At 39.1% G+C, this 16,114-nt stretch overlaps 1 protein-coding gene across 1 annotated transcript in view; it reads left to right on the top strand.

The window, feature by feature from the left end:
• The window catches only part of ASPP (Ankyrin-repeat, SH3-domain, and Proline-rich-region containing Protein), a 63,587-nt gene that overhangs the window by 4,147 nt on the left and 43,326 nt on the right, over positions 1-16,114 (top strand). The window contains exons 2-4 of the mRNA XM_065303369.1: positions 380-464; positions 2,304-2,445; positions 4,860-4,955. Of these exons, the coding sequence (XP_065159441.1) occupies positions 396-464; positions 2,304-2,445; positions 4,860-4,955 (307 nt within the window). The 5' untranslated portion in view covers positions 380-395. The remainder of the gene's footprint in view (positions 1-379; positions 465-2,303; positions 2,446-4,859; positions 4,956-16,114) is intronic.

The raw sequence follows: 16,114 nt of genomic DNA, 5'->3' as shown, positions 1-16,114 counted from the left end.
AGAGTTCGACTAGGGCACGTGGGCAAACAAGAAAACGCATTAATTTATTGTTCTCAGAAAGTGAGCGTGCTGTTATTTTTATTGACAGCATGAACACAATATATTGTGTTAGACGATTTTTTTTTTCTTTTATGGTTTCTGTGGGTTGCGTCAAATAAAAATATTTTAACTTTTGTTTAGTCCCGTTAAGAAATTTAAACCAAATGTCACTAGTATAGCCACTTAAAGGACTTAAAAGCCCTTTTATAACTGCGGCAAACCCGCTAAAAGTGGTGGGGGAATGTGTAGTATAGAATATATTCCAAAAGGGTACCTATTGCAATTTATAACAGTTATGTATGTCTTCTGCATTGAAAAATTGATTTTCTGAATTTTCCAGATGAATTATAATAATTATGGCATTGGATGACATCAAACCATCCACAAAAGGGATCCCCAAGAATGCTATGCCGTCGTACGTGCCGGTGAGTATATGACGAATTAAGTTGCACATTATTGCAATCAAACTGCCAGTTTGATACCTCAATGTTCCCAGCTTAGTTTCCTAGTAATCATTTTGCTGGCCATTAAAGAACTGGCCGGTGAATTATTGCAAGACAATTTATAACCGTTGCGATCCGCGAGTCATCTAAGAAAATATGCGAATTACGAGTTTGAGCGATAATGCTCAAGATGAAAGAGGTGAAAGACGCAGGTTTGCGGTATGGCATGATACAGTTACACTTTTTATCGTAAAGAACGGTATGTCTTTAACGTTCTGTTCTTCTAAATTGATCGCAGCGAGGTTGACAACGTTTCTAATAAATTTCATCGACAGTGGCAAACCATTCGACGTGAATTATACAATTACTCCAAGGGATTACGCTGTCTGTAAATGTAATGCGCTCTTTCAAGCGAAAATCTTACACATGTGAGTAACATGACGCATGTTTGTTTTGTTGAAGTAATTTGAACCACCTCGGAAATATCATGAACTTAATCCGTGCGAGCTATGTAAGGCTCACGTCCCAAGGTGCCCGAAATTCGCGTGTATCTCTTTCCCGCATGGCTTTTGTGATCATTAGATATTCGATTTCACTTTACGCATGCAAGATTATATATGGCGTACTGATATCTAAGTACTCGGTGCAAACAGTAATCGTAAACGGGCAGAGGATGGCAAATCGATCCAGCATTGTCTTCAAATCCACTAATTTTAGCAACGTTCTTTTTCTGAACGTTTAATGAGATTTTAACGATCATCCAAGGTAAACAAAATACATATTTGTAAATGAACAATAAAAAACTGCTCCATTGGAGTGTTGTTGTTGTTGTGGTTGCTGTGTGATGGCTATTTCAATCTGCGGCGCTACGTGAATGTGTCTAATGCGAAGCACAATGAACCAACGAAACGTCGACGTAAGAAGTCAAGCACATTACATAAGTAACGACCGTGGAAGGTAAAGAACATTATCTCAACGCTCGATCGAAAAACAAAGGACGCGAAATACGCGAATGACACGAAACGGCGCGCGCATATTGCGATCAACAGGAAATCGTTACGCTAGCCGTTTACTTACTTGAAACGTAACTAATGAATGAGACGCTTAATTAACAGCCTTTTGATTTATGATGTTCAATTAATATTTATTCATGCGAGGAAAGGAATGCATCCAAAGTGAGTGCTTGTTTACGTGTGTATACGTGTATATTGGGTTGCCTATAGTGAAATAACATTCTCAAGGAATAACTTGAATCCTTTTCGGAATTATTTTACAACTTTAAGTAACTCCGAATAAAATAAATTAAAATATTATCTAATTAGTTAATATATTCATAAATCTTACAAATTGGATAAATCAAGTTTTGGATTAATTTCTTTAGCGGACTTGTTATAATTGAATTACATTGTCTTATAACTGCGGTCGCGGTTACGACCGGCTGCAGGAAATTAGCAAGTTTTGAATAGTTGGCTGATATAAAACGGCTTTCGGATCGATTCCTCTCATTCACCCCATTCTATTAACTGGCTTCGGCGTCGACGTGCGCGGCGGAAATAGCGAATGTGCGATGTACGTCGCATTTGGACCATGGCATGCATCGTGGTCGCTGAGCGGCTTCAAACTTTTCAGCGTAATTAATAAACTTTGCACACAAACCCTACAAAACTAGTCTGCGGCGCTTCCACCGCAGCAAGTCGTTCGATAATTGCTTCTCCACGAGCGATTACTTCAACGCTCTGGTGCAATGACACCGTGCGTTTTGATTAACTCGATTCAATTGCCTAATATGCGTGTAAATATAATTAAATTAAATCTTTTCAGATGATCGTGCGGGTGTTTGGCGATGGATCGACTACGGATGTGCCGGTGACGCCGGAAACCACATGCTCGGATTTAATTGAGTGCTGTCGCGATCCTGGAGACGAAACGTGCGACCTAATTGCAGTGTGTCCTGAGCGTGGAGGTAGGATGAACGATGTTATCCATTTTATTTGATTTCTAACATTTGAATCATTTATCCCCGGTCTTGTTTCATGCTGTCGTTATTCATGTTGCACGTGTGATTAATTCAATCTGTAATCTGGAAACAGGACACTGACATATTCCATATTCCAATACAAGGATTATTTCAATTTATCTATGCGTATTAAAAGCGAGCCCAGCACGTAGATGGGTCGCAGGTCTGCCAGAGTAAATACCAGTAAAAACGAAACATGAAAAAGCACGCTCAGGGTATTAAAACAAGGATTTTTCAATCGTGCGCGCGCGTGCAAATAATTCGAAATATTTCTTGTGTCCTCGAGGGGTTTCCGCACGAAAGAGGTAAATTTACGTAACGCGGTATTAAGTAATTAAGTCCGTGTTTGAAAAACTTTTAAACGAAGCGCGTCCTCCACCTGCGAAGCCGTTTTTTGTTGATTTCCGCTCTCTTTACGTTTTCCGGCGTTTTCGCCACCCTCCGAGAACGTAAAATTAACACCAAGGCGAACGTTCAACTTAAACATTGTCGACTCAAGTTCTCTTTCTCGCTATATTTCGCACCGAAAGGGGTGCAATTTACATTTCAATAAGTCCTTTAATTATACACTTCGCCACGAGACGAAGGATGTCGCCTTGCAAAGTTTGTTCTGTTTCTTTTCGTTTACGCTTTCCATTTTACGTCTAGCATTTTTGCCTTCCAATTTACAACCTTTTCTTTTTCAGCCAATTTCGAGTTTAGACTTGCGTCCTAAAAAGAAAGCACAAAGTGCAAATGAATCACATTTTCTAAAACAGGCCACATGGTACGCCAAGCATAAAAAAAAGTTAACAACCGTAAAGGACCTTTCTCCGAAAATGATAAATATTATGTCATGTGAATAAAAAAGGCTCAATTCCAGAGTTATCCACATAAAGCAAAGTTTTATTGATTTTTTTATTTTATTTTTATGATTATTCGAAACTGTTGCATTTGTAGCGCTTTCGGGTACAATCATTACTAAATAATTGAAATTGACAACAGTCAGGGTCCATTCCATTCGGCTAATCTTCTGCGCCACAGCTGCTTTTATTTGTATTGTCCGCACAGGATGCGGTTTCCGCAATCTACAAAATTAAACAAGTTAAACCGTATCAAGTAAAGTGGTCAATATAAAGGTTACGTGTCGGTCCACGGAAAGAGACCATTTTTGTAATTACCAATCGAAGTGAGTGAAATTTGATGGCGAAATTCGACGCAATTTGCACACGTTGTACATCCGTAATCGTAATTTACCTTCACGCCGTGTTCACGTACCCTTCGCTAACTTTAGTCTCCAGACACCCAAACCCAAAAGTTCATCTCAACATAAAGTCCGTTGATTATTCTGTGCGCTGTGCGACGTAGGATTTATTTGCGTACCTCTCCTGCACTGTCACCAGATGTGCCTTCCAACCCTTCAATTAGTACCCACGGAAAGAGTAAACATAAACACACAATACAAGTCAAAGTTGCCTGATTTGTGGGCAAGGTATATTAAAACGCAATAGAGCATTGTCATTAAATTAATCATGACAATCAATATGGAGTGTACGTGTGGCGTGGCGTACCTTTTAAGTACATTCAGTACATTGGCTGACAGTCAGTGTGTGGTAAAACGGATCGAACTATCTTCGTTTTATGTGCTCGTGTGGTGGAAAACTTGCAACGAACTAGTCGGTGTTGAAAACTCGCCTTATTACGTGTCGCTCGCGTCCGTCTGATAAAACTAATCGAATTTTATAACTTGAAATAATTCCAGTAGTGACATTTTAAAAATTAATATAAAAATGATGGTTGTTACTTCGGAAAGGACGAAATTTAGCGAGCCGGTTATGACATCGCCAGTGGTTTTGCGCCGCCGAAAGGTTTCCGAATGGGTAAACAAATTTAGCAAATTTTTCCTCAGACATAAAAGCCCTAGACATAGTTAGCTTTATTTTTTGCCCTGTTTCAAAGAAAGTTAAATAACGTCGTGAACGCCGGCGCGCATTCAAGTGTGTCCAATCAGGATGGCTTTATAACCTTCTCGTTGACTTTTTTTTAAATTATATTTTTTATCTTCTGAAAGACTGTTTTTAATATAAAACAGACAACTACTGAGTTTTCTTTAACGTAATAACGCGAAACTTTAAATTGCATCTGATTTGAAATTATAATTTACGAACATAAATGTAATATAAAAGACATTAGAGATATGTTTATGTTGTGGACATTTATTGATTTGTTCATCCTTGAGCATGCGATCGATTTCGTTTGCCTTCAACTGGTTGGAAATGGAATAGAACACGAAAAGACTGACAATGAATTATTTACATAACGCTGGCTATCCGCAACCCTTGAGACATCACGTTTGTAGTAACTATTTTTATTTCTTACAGAGTGTCCGCTAAGACAAACTGATCATCCACTGGAAATCCTGCAACGTTGGGGATCCGGAAGGTTATTGCTGAGGTATACAGTATTAAGCGCAAATGGTGAGTCATTATATTTGTCTTTTAAAGTAAAAATAAGTTTAAGTTTGGAAATCAACGTGATGCAATGAAATTAGGAGGAAAACTTCGTTTGTAGATTTGCATGTCGCATCCCTGTCACGTCTACATTTGTATTATACGTCCATTTGATTTGATTAATGGGGACTAGAGCGGAAATTTATGTAAATGACTTTATTCCATCATTCTCCGTATAACTTATAATCCAGTGGAGACCACAAGTAGCAACCGGAGCAGGTTAACCTGACGACTATTTGCATTAAGGTAGTTTGCGCTTTTCGACCTATCAAGAGTTAATAATCCTGTCATTCTCTTCGCCCTGCTGAGAGTAATGTGGTATTTGAATAATTTTTCTAAATACCAAATTCCGACCGTGAAAGTGAAATTAATTGTAACTTTGTGAACACAAATAATAATAAATTGCCTCGATTAATCCGCGCACACCTGCATCACGACCACATTACCTTCAAAACTAAAGTGCGTCTTTGTTGGAGGCAGGAAACATGAGATGATTTTGTTTTCGTTGCGCAGCAATTAATAACGCTAGCGATCAATAGATTTTGCTACACGAGCAAAATCTAGTCTTAGGCGGTTGAAAGATATATTACTCTGGTATCTACGCGACACCTTTGGAGGTTACGGTTTTTTGGTAAACGTAGATTTGTTGGAAATTTGATTAAAACTTTTATTACGCTGTTCCGGACAATGAACGATCCTTTTTCACTTCAGGTTAGTCCCTAATAGCTTTTAATGCAACGTCTTGTAGCAGCCAAAATAGTCGCCTTTGATCGTAACTCTTCCCAACTTGGAATTTAATTTAAAATCATTAATTAGGAAATTTGTTTGTAATACGATAAGTAATGAAATTTAAAAAGGGAGCCATACTTGAAGCATACTTGTCGAAGGAATTCGACACTAATTAAAAAACTTATAATAATAAATTAAATATTGCAATAAATTTAAATTTAAATTATGTATAAGCTACAGGGCCACATAATTAAAAGAGGTAAAAATTCTTTAATCATTGCTATTTCAACGCGCCGGAGCTGAAAATATAAAAAGTTAAAAAAATAAAAAATTCGACCCACTGAAGTGAATCAAAATGAGGGCCACAGATAAGATGCTATGTACATAAAATTAATTAAAACGCGCCTTGTTAAACAACAAAGAGATTTTAATTTCTAAAAGAACGCGTCGATTATACGCCATAGAAAATTAATTAGTGAATATTTGCGAAGAATTCACACAGGAAAAATGCTATGTAATTTGTTCGGCCTGACGAAAACATGAAAAACATTACAATGTATGCATGCTATACCCTCATATCTTGGGATTATCGAAATACCCCTATTGCGTATTGCATCGCTTGATCAAAGTATATAATATTTAAATTTATGCAGGACACACTCCTAACGCGTCGGCGACAGACTCATCCACTCTACGATACACTCACTAGAGAAGATGTAGGATGTGTGGTTGACCGTGTGGCGATATGCAAATCGACACATACGCAATCAGATCGAGATCGGGTGCAACCCTCTTGTGCCTCTTTGTATGCGCCACAGTCTAGTGTACAATTTATATGTTAATCTCGAACGCATCGTGGTCCAGTGAAGTTGGAATAGTTTTCTTCGATTTTCTCCGTTATTTGATATTAAAACTTTTTCAGATATCTTCCTCTCATCAGCGTGGAAGTTCTTCATTTTCGTTTATCTTTGTTTGGGATTGGCGTTTGTCGATGCGACTTTTGTCATTACAGATCGCCACTAATAGCCAATTAGTAAAGTTAGACACAGCATGCGGCTGGAGTAGTGCTTGATCGAAAATAAGCTGCGCGCCACTCCATCTTACGCGAAACGTCAGCGGTTTAGTTACACTTCCGCACGCTTAATTACCTTATCCCATGCGACGGCGACATGGGCTCTAAGCCCTTCTCAAGCTCAGAACAGCGTTGAGTCAAGCGCAGCTCCGGATCTATACTGCCATCATTTTCGTATCCTTGTCTTCGTGGATGCGAGCGAAAATTAAAACAACATTTCAGAAAGCAACGCTAATAAAACAATAAATTATCATTCGCACATTATTTCACGCTTTCTGGCGGAGAAGACACACTCATAAATTAGATTTTTTCGTTTTTTTTTTGCTTCTTGGGAAGCAAATATCGTGTAAAAAGTGTCCGAAAGGCGAAACATTAATTTTCATTAGCGCACTCTTGTGCCACTCGCGTTGATGCGATGTTTGCGTGCGGCGCAAATGAGAAAGAAGCTTTTAATTTCCAACTTGCAGATCCAGAGATACTTCATTTATTTGCAGAACTCACCCCCGTACAACTGTTAAATATAAGACGATAATTTTGCGATGACTTGGTAACCTGATGTGACATTAACCTGTTTGGTTCGTCATCTGTAAACGAAAGCAATTACGTTTTAATTATGCCTCTTGATGGAGTAGTTTACAGGATACCGCATCCTGCTGCTGCAAACATGTTTATGTTACCCGACACGAGCCAAACGATGCGCGCGTAAATTTTCCACCCTTATATGAACATCACTTAATTGAAATTTCAGTTTCAGCCAGTTTAGACATTTTGGTCACTTTGTGGGTTGATTTTTCTACAAAAATAAATTAAAAACGGATAAAACTCTATAGGAAATCATGAGATTATGCGTGGTTAGAGTGCTAAAGTAAATAAAGTATGGTCGGTTGGAAACTCGAAACGCTTAAACTTAACTCCTTCATTACCGGAAATGGTTTCGTTTCATCGCATCATGGCAATCGCATTTAAAGTGTGGAAAAGTGGAAATCCTGGAAATCTATAGGCATGATTAACAAAGAAGAGTATAATGAAAGTGCACTTTGCAATTTACATTTTGATTTACATTTGGAAATTGTAAATCTATCTCCTAACCAAACTTCTTCTCAAGAGGATAACCTACAAATACTTTAAATTATTAATTTCCAAAGTTATTCGACTTCATTTTAATGCTTTTATAAGGATTTTTGTTTAATTAATTATTACTTGAATCATTTTTCGAGAAATTTCTAAAGAATGTGCATTGCTATTGTCTGTATATGAGAAACGCATAATTTTCCAGAGATCAGGCAGGACGCTTTTTTTACTCCACCGCATATTCCACGCTGCATTTTTATTAAAAGCATATTTCATGTATGCATACGTAATTAAAAAAACAAAAACCTCATGGTATTAAATATACTTGGTTTTAGCACACTCCCATTTTATAATTCCCTGCCGATGCACGCGAGGGGTAAATTCTCCAGTTTGTGTTAATTGCTTTTTTTGCACCAGGGCGCTTACGCATTTTACAAAATGAAATGCGAAGGAAAAAAAAAACAATTTGCGAATTTACCAAACGATTAAATGTGCGCCCACAACATATATTTACAAATATTTTCGGTTTATTTGCTTTTATAATTGAGCAATTTTCCTCGCAACACATCTAATATATTTCCCAGCGGTTCAGTTCGCTTGATTGTTTTCATCGTGTTTCGATTTTCGTGACCTGTAACATTCAAACTCCGGGAACTGTTAACGGCTATTATAATAACCCAAGATTATTGCATTTCCCCAATTCAATCCGAAATGAAATACCGGATAGTTTCTATGAGGTCGATGAGATGCAAATATATTATTTGATAACCCTTCTATTATAATTTAAGTTATCCTCTAAATGCAAATATCAATTAAAATTATATTGATTTATATTGTAAATATTAAGTAAATATTTTTTCTATTTCCTTTAAAGCGTAAAATTTTCCACGATTTTGAGACACAAAAAGTGATATTTTAAACACAGACGGCCACAGCCGTGATAAAAGTACTTTAGTCACGAGCTTTAGTCACGGGGTGGAGCTTGCGCCTGCGCATTTGCTTACAGTGCAGCATAAAACGTTGTTACTAGTAAAGTCCCCGTTGATACTTTATACACTTGATACTTTATATACTATTAAGGTTATGATTGAAGAAATAATAAATGTTGATTCATATTTGTATCTGAAAGTTATCGCAAACCGTAAATCACGTTGTGGCAAATTTATTCCTTCTTTTCTCCCATTTTACGTATGACACTTAAAGCGAGTTGGAGCTGGAAGCGTGGTGGCAACAAGGGACACCTAAATAAATTACCCTAAAGGACATAATTCTCAATTGCCGGTCGCAATGGCCGTCGCCGGCTATTGAAATGCCTTTGTTTGCAAAAGCGCCTCCACAGCTTTGCCATCCTTTGCACTCCATGCAATACCATTTCATATCAAATATTATCTTTTCATCATGTGATAAATGTATGTTCTAGCATTTCGTATTAAGTAATAGCGTAAGTAATAGGCACATTCGACCAGGTTGTAATTGCGTTATTATCATCATTTTCGGGCGCCATTGAGGCTACTTCTTCCACGGTCTAGTCGGAGAAGTGTGAGGAAGCCGACGGCTTTGCGTTTATCGTAGTTTACTATTCATAGAAAGTGTCGACTGGAATTATCTTCACTCTATGGAAGGAACGTGTGACAAGCGACCCTCGGGGACTAAAATGGCTCAGGATAGCAACAATGCTTTCATTCTACGTAAAGGGGTTAAGCTTATATTATCATCTAGTAATTGATAAACAAAAGAGTATTAACTACATTTGAATAATATATTTTTTCATCTTTACAAAAAATTCAATCATTGACTCAAAATATTACTTTTTTTCAATGTTATTTTGCGAAATTAAATTTAATGTAAAATTTTTCTTTCAAGATCTTACGTTTCTTCACGTTCCACGATTTGATTTCACATTTAAACGCAAAGGGAAGACAAACATTCAATTACTCTTCGGAACGTCCTGTGAGTGTTGAGAGTGGGTTCTTTTCGTGTACGTGCGCACGGAGATTTGCTTTCGGAGAAGTTCTTACCTTCTCACACTTCCGCGAAAATAGCCCTGGTACACGTCCGTATTTAAATCGCCCCCCAATGGGGATTTGCACCGTCTTCCCTTCTGACATTTTAGCGCCTGTTCGCAACTTCACTAAGTAATGCCAAGTCGTATCCCCTTGCGTATACCAACCGTCCATTTATCAACTTTATGTCCAACCACTTCTTTTATATTTGGACTATTTGTTGACGGAAACGTTGAATGCAGCACCTTGGAGATTGTATTTAATTGTTGTTTTTATTTATTTTAACACTTTCCACCACACAATAACAAACTGTTGGCGGAGAAATTTTTTTCATTAATATAATATTCGGGGCGTTCGGCTCGAAAGAGGAAACAATAAGTTGATGTGAAAAAATAATGATGCTTCTGTTTCTGAACGATATCGAACGCCTTGGTGCTCATTATCTCTTCGTTTGATTCGCGATTGAATGATATTTGTATTTTTATATAAAAAAAATAATTTTACCACTGATTTATTAGCCGCTGGTAAATATGGATGTTATTTGGTTTTGTGTGAATGACACCCTTGGTGCACCTGAATGCCAGAATTCTTATACGGCAATTGCGCCGCTTTGAGTTATATTCCACGTTAGAAATGGAAACGTGATGGAACGCTCGAGATGAGAGACTTAGGCGCGAGCTTCCATAGGTCCCTGGTGCAAGCCGAAACGGCAGCTTCCCGCCGTATACATTTTAATGAAATTTCACTTTGGACGCTTCAGCTCTGCACATCCCTTTGTCGCGCGCGCCATTGCGACGCAGGAAAATATGGTTTTCCGGCACGTAATAGAATTCATCACGTACTTAAACCAAGCACCGGCATCAGCGTGAAACAAGTGAGATTTATGTTTTTAAATGGGTTTTTCTGAAACAAAACGCTTTCCTCTGATATAAAACAATTTTAAATGCTTGTTGGATTCTTTTTAGAAGCCGGAATGTTCAAGTGAAAGCTTCGTAGAATATAGGATTGTATTGTTGGTTGCATAGGTTATTGATGCAAGGAGCAGGAATTACAAAATATCGGTTTAACAAATATATAAACAAATTGTTATTAACTCTATCCTACAGAAGTATGTCATGATTATAAATAGGTTCATATCATTCGATTAAAAACTCAATTATCGACAATGAAAATTTGATTTGTATTTGGGTAACTCTTGGATCAGCTCAGGTCCTTAGGTCCTTGGGAGTTTGCGCTTCGGACATTATCAGATCGGCGACCATTCAAAGAAATAAAGCGCGGAACCGTTTATAAATAAATGTATTAAAAGGCTTTTAGCTCTGCGCTCGACGCAAGCGTGCTCTTTTCTCCTCTTCGGCACCTCTTCTTCTTCATCTTGTTTCATTGCGCCGAGTGCGTGCCGGATTCCTCAAGAATTCGAGTCTCTAGGTCGTCCGTCCGTCCGGGCGGCGCGGCGCTGACTAGCCACATCCACGGCCAAAGCCAACTACTACTCGAATGGGCAGAGGAAACGGACGAAACGGACGGACGCCAACATCAACGACGAGCCAAATTCCTTAACCTACAAACACCTGTTGGAATGCGGCTCCGCATCTTCGTTTTCTCCCATCGCCGGAGAGATCGTCGAGGGTTCGTGCTTCAACATTTATATTTATGTACGTTTAACGCGTTTCTATATTTGTCGAAAACTTGCTCCTTTCCTTGCATCGTTTATATTTGATGAAAGCCACAAAAACCACTACATAATGTCCCCTTCGCTTATTTTTCTGCTTTGCTTTCGTACAACACATGAGATTTCATCATTTTTCGGAAGGTCATTTTTTCAAAATTCGGTCAATGCCATTTGCAATGTTATTATTATTACGTCTACTATAAAACATTTCGCATTCTACGTTTGTTTTGACTAAGTAACAAACGGGTAATATACAAGTCAAACATGCGAGACGCATTAACTGCGTTTGTGTGGACATTCTTGCGTATGAGAGATGTTATGAGCTGGGTAAAAGGTACGGCTAAAAAGGCTTAAGTCACTTAAGGCGTCGATGCGCGTGGGTGATGAGAATACAAACAGAACGAGACCGAAGAGTTGAAACGACGGTTGGATGGTTGCAAGTTTAAAAATGACCACTGCGGCGTCGGTCAGAGTTCTCACTCTGTCTTTCTTCTTTCGTTCCAGCGCCGCCATCGCCGCCATTCACCTATGTTTCCAATTAATAAACACAAACGCTTTCTCGATAGGATTTTTCGACGCAAGTTGCGCTATTAGCGCGTGTTGTTGTTTTTGGCTGTTTGAGTATGAATGCGATATATGCTGCCCTCTCCAATCGGCGCAGATACGATAAGCTGTGTCGGCGTACGCTGCTGAGCGCGTTTGCGCGTTCGTTCGCGTACGTTCGCTTTGCCCGCGTACCTGGTTGGCGCGCGGCGCACAGGTTGGCCGAACACACCGACGGCATATTTCTCTACCTTTCCGCGCACTCCGCGCGCTTCGCGACCGCAACGGTTTTCCACTCCGGCTTTCGAACGCGAAGTCGCCGAGTCGCTTAAGTCGCGTCGGCTTCAGCTCGTGTGAATCGCCCGCGCGCGCACGCTAAAAACAACGAAATTAACTAAAACAACAAATCGAAATATATCGCGAAGTGTACTCCAATCGAAATCAATTCATCAAGTGTGTGTACTTCTAATTACTAGTGCGATTAGTGCGACGACAATCCACTTGGAGAGTTTTTCGGAGTATTAAAATGAAGTGCCCGCTGGAATAATTCGAGTCAAGTGTAGTTTGGTGAATATGTTGTGTGGATGAGTGTACGTGTTGTTTGTTTAGTGTTTTAATCCATTCGGAATTCGTTGCTGGTGTGCCTTATGCCGTGGGATTTATTTAATGCAATCATTCCACAATAGCCAACGGAGGAACAGCGCAGGAATAAGCCTAGTGTAACGACAGCGCAAAAGAGCAACAGCCTAAGAAGCACCGCGCACGCCAGCAGGAGTAACCGCCGAAGGAGAGAAGTGAGCAATATAATATACTTCGTGCCTTCAACTTCGACTCGCGAGCCACGAATTCGACTACGAATTCAGACCATCAGAGCGCCACATCGCATTGTCTCTAAGGTTAATATCTTAAGATGCTTCAAATCTCAGCGCTGAACTTTGCATGTGGCATTAAACTCTTAAATTATAAGAGTATAATATTACTACAACACAGGCAGATATTTTAATTATGACAACGCACACGTTTATTAACGAATGAATGTGTGCTCTGTTGCGTGCAGTTGCACAATATCGCACACACACACTGCACACACGCCAGGGATGCATTATTAATTTACTTAATTACGCATACTTTGCGATTATCATTTTCTTGTTTGCGGTTTACCATCATTCAACGCACGAAGAACATGCAGGCTGAAAAAAATAGTCGGTAATTGTTGCGCTAGTATGCAATTTTCTGCACGAAAACATCACACAACTTATTTGTTTACAATAAATGCCCAACACAAACGATACGCGCTTCCATGAATCGAAGATTATTGTTAAGTAAACTTGAAACATGAAACAGAGCTATTATGTTTTTTTTAACAGTGAGTTTATTATTCAGTTTGCTGACGCCGACGTTCGCTAACCTTTGCTAACCACGCGTATTTACTTTTTAGCGTTGCTTAGAATCATAAAGCATTACAGCATAATAATACCAACTACTCTATTCCGGAGGATTCAAGGTTAAACATTTAATACGTAATATATTACTCTTGGATTTTTCTATTGGCGTTGGCAGCAAAACAAACGCGAAAGCTGAATCAATATTCGCCTAATTTGGTTTGCAAATACGTGTTCTTGGACTTGAATAAATATTTATTAACAATGGGCTGTAAAAATACGATATATAATGAAATTCGCGTTTCGAAAACAAGTAAACATTGATTAATGAATTCGTAAAGTTGGAGTAAAGGTGGTTCAATTTAGTTACACACCAAATTCCGCATTGTTCTTATCGCATCAGCGCGATGAATTCCACAGCCGGCGGTAAATGGACCCAAACGTACCCGGCGGAGAGCTTAACATGTTTAATCAATGTAACGTAATGAATTTGCAGAGGTCCGCCAATATTCCGCTCCGGGGGCAACCAATGAAAATGACACTGTGCTATCGTTTGCCTCTGTGCACCAGACTCGAACTGAAGATCCTGCAATAGGCAATCGCGTTTACTATACGGTCACCAATATCGCGTTTGGCTCTATTTGGTATTCCCTCGTCGCGCGCGCAATAAATTAGATTAATAAGCACATTCCCGTCAATGCACGCCAGTGCACTGCAAACTGGTGCTGATAGCTTATTGGGACGGCGGGTAAAGCGAGTCCGAATTCAAACGGACTATTATTCATTTGGTCAGATTGTAACAATGGCGGAGCAATCAAAAATGAGGTTAAAGCACATAAAAATACACATTTTGAGGTTAAATCCAATCAAATTAACAGTTTTCTATGTAGTAAAACATAAATAATGATTATTTCCTTTGTCTTATAGAAAAATATAAACGTTTTAGTCTTATATTACGTGCTAAGTTGTGTTTCTAAGGTTTCGTCTTATTAAACCCAGTTCATTGAACGCATTACTCAACATAAAGGATTAATTTTTCCCCTGCGGGGCATTTTCTCACTACCCGTGCGATAAATAAAATCAATTTGGCCATGCGGCGATTATTTATTGATTAGATTTCTTTCAGGCATTCCTGACATTTGCGTAACATATCTAAAGCACATTTCTGCGTGATACAATTTGCAATCTATTTCCGTGTGCCTCGGAGACTTCACGCCGCGAATAAAATTACTTTGTTCTCTCGGTGGCAATCGCTGTGAGAGCGTAATCTCGCAATTGGTGCCTTCGCATTGCGTATAGTTAGCTTTGGAATTCCGTGATTTAAATCGATTACAGATAACGAAATTCTTTTGCGCACATAATTGGCTATGCTACAATAACGCACTCAAATTGGGTACGCTTCGCATGGAAAAGTTGATATTATTCACATAACATACGCGATAGCCATCGTAGTTTATATATGGAGAAAATTGTTATTAAAATGCTCCACCAACGGTCAAGACCAGATGTCTGTAGTGCGTTATAATATACTTGGTGCTCAAGTTGTGCTCCGTAATTGCCGTACAGGCTGGAGTTTATAGTAATATTCGTCCGTTTCGAAGAATATGGCAGTCGATACCATTGGGCCCCGGCGTCAGTCAAGTCCATTCCGTGCGCTCCAAGGAGCAGCGTTTGTTCTTCCTTGCAGTGTACTTAGAGCCGGGAGTGTAGTCTGAAGATAAATCTAGGATCATGGTCGGCCGATTCGAGTGTACTGTACCGGCTCAGTGCAGTGCACGGAATGCATGGCATGGACGGCATTTTTCCCGGGCCGTAATATACAAACATGCCGGCGTGTACCAGCGTCGAGGTCATTCGATATTTTTCAGCGAGATCTCGACTCTTTTAAGCGTATTTCAACGTCACGACCTCCGGGTTTTACGTAACCTTCTATTTGGGCTTCGTGAGAGAGTAAAGCACGAAATCATTTGCTCCGTTACTTTTTCGCTGGCGAGAATTGCGAACTTTTGCACAAAACATAAATAACCAAGTTTATCTTTTCGGTAGAAATACAACTGTAAAGTGTATACAAAGGTATTAATTGAATAATTTCGGGGTTGTATACAACTTTGTTTCTTGTTTTGCGGTGCTTCAGAGCCGATTTATTTGCGGCAAAGTTAAATCTCGGAAACTTTTAGTTCACACCAGAAATATTTCACTGATTTAACAACAGATAAGTTCAGTTTATAATTGAATTAATCCTAATCTAAACACAACAATTACCCCATCTTATTCTTCATTCACATGTGCAGTTTATACGCGGTAAGATTTAATACGTTTCTCTCGGATGCCACTCTCATTTCTTCGTGCTTGTGGCTAAGTAACGAGGAAGTCCTTAAGCTGCGCATTGGATTTGAAGCCTGTGAAACGCAAGTACCTACATTCGAAGAAACATTACATCGCATTTACAGCGCCGCGGATGCATTAAATTGCATTCAAGTATCGATGTATGGACATTCCGTTTTGTTTACTATACTTCGTTATTCCGTTCGGAGCTCTTGTGACTTTCCAACGCTGGAAATGCATTCATTGCTTTATTCGCGTTCAGCAAGTTGCACTTTGTTTGCACACTTGGCAATCATTCATCGCTGATGCTGTGCGTCTTAACATCTGTT

The sequence above is a fragment of the Atheta coriaria genome, unplaced genomic scaffold, assembly GCF_025399875.1.
Source record: "Atheta coriaria isolate IRGN ID8LTWV9N9 unplaced genomic scaffold, Caltech_Dcor_3.1 hic_scaffold_5_pilon, whole genome shotgun sequence".
Taxonomy (NCBI): Eukaryota; Metazoa; Arthropoda; class Insecta; order Coleoptera; family Staphylinidae; genus Dalotia; species Dalotia coriaria.
The sequence above is the reverse complement of the archived record's forward strand: the minus strand, read 5'-3'. Positions and strand labels throughout refer to the sequence as shown.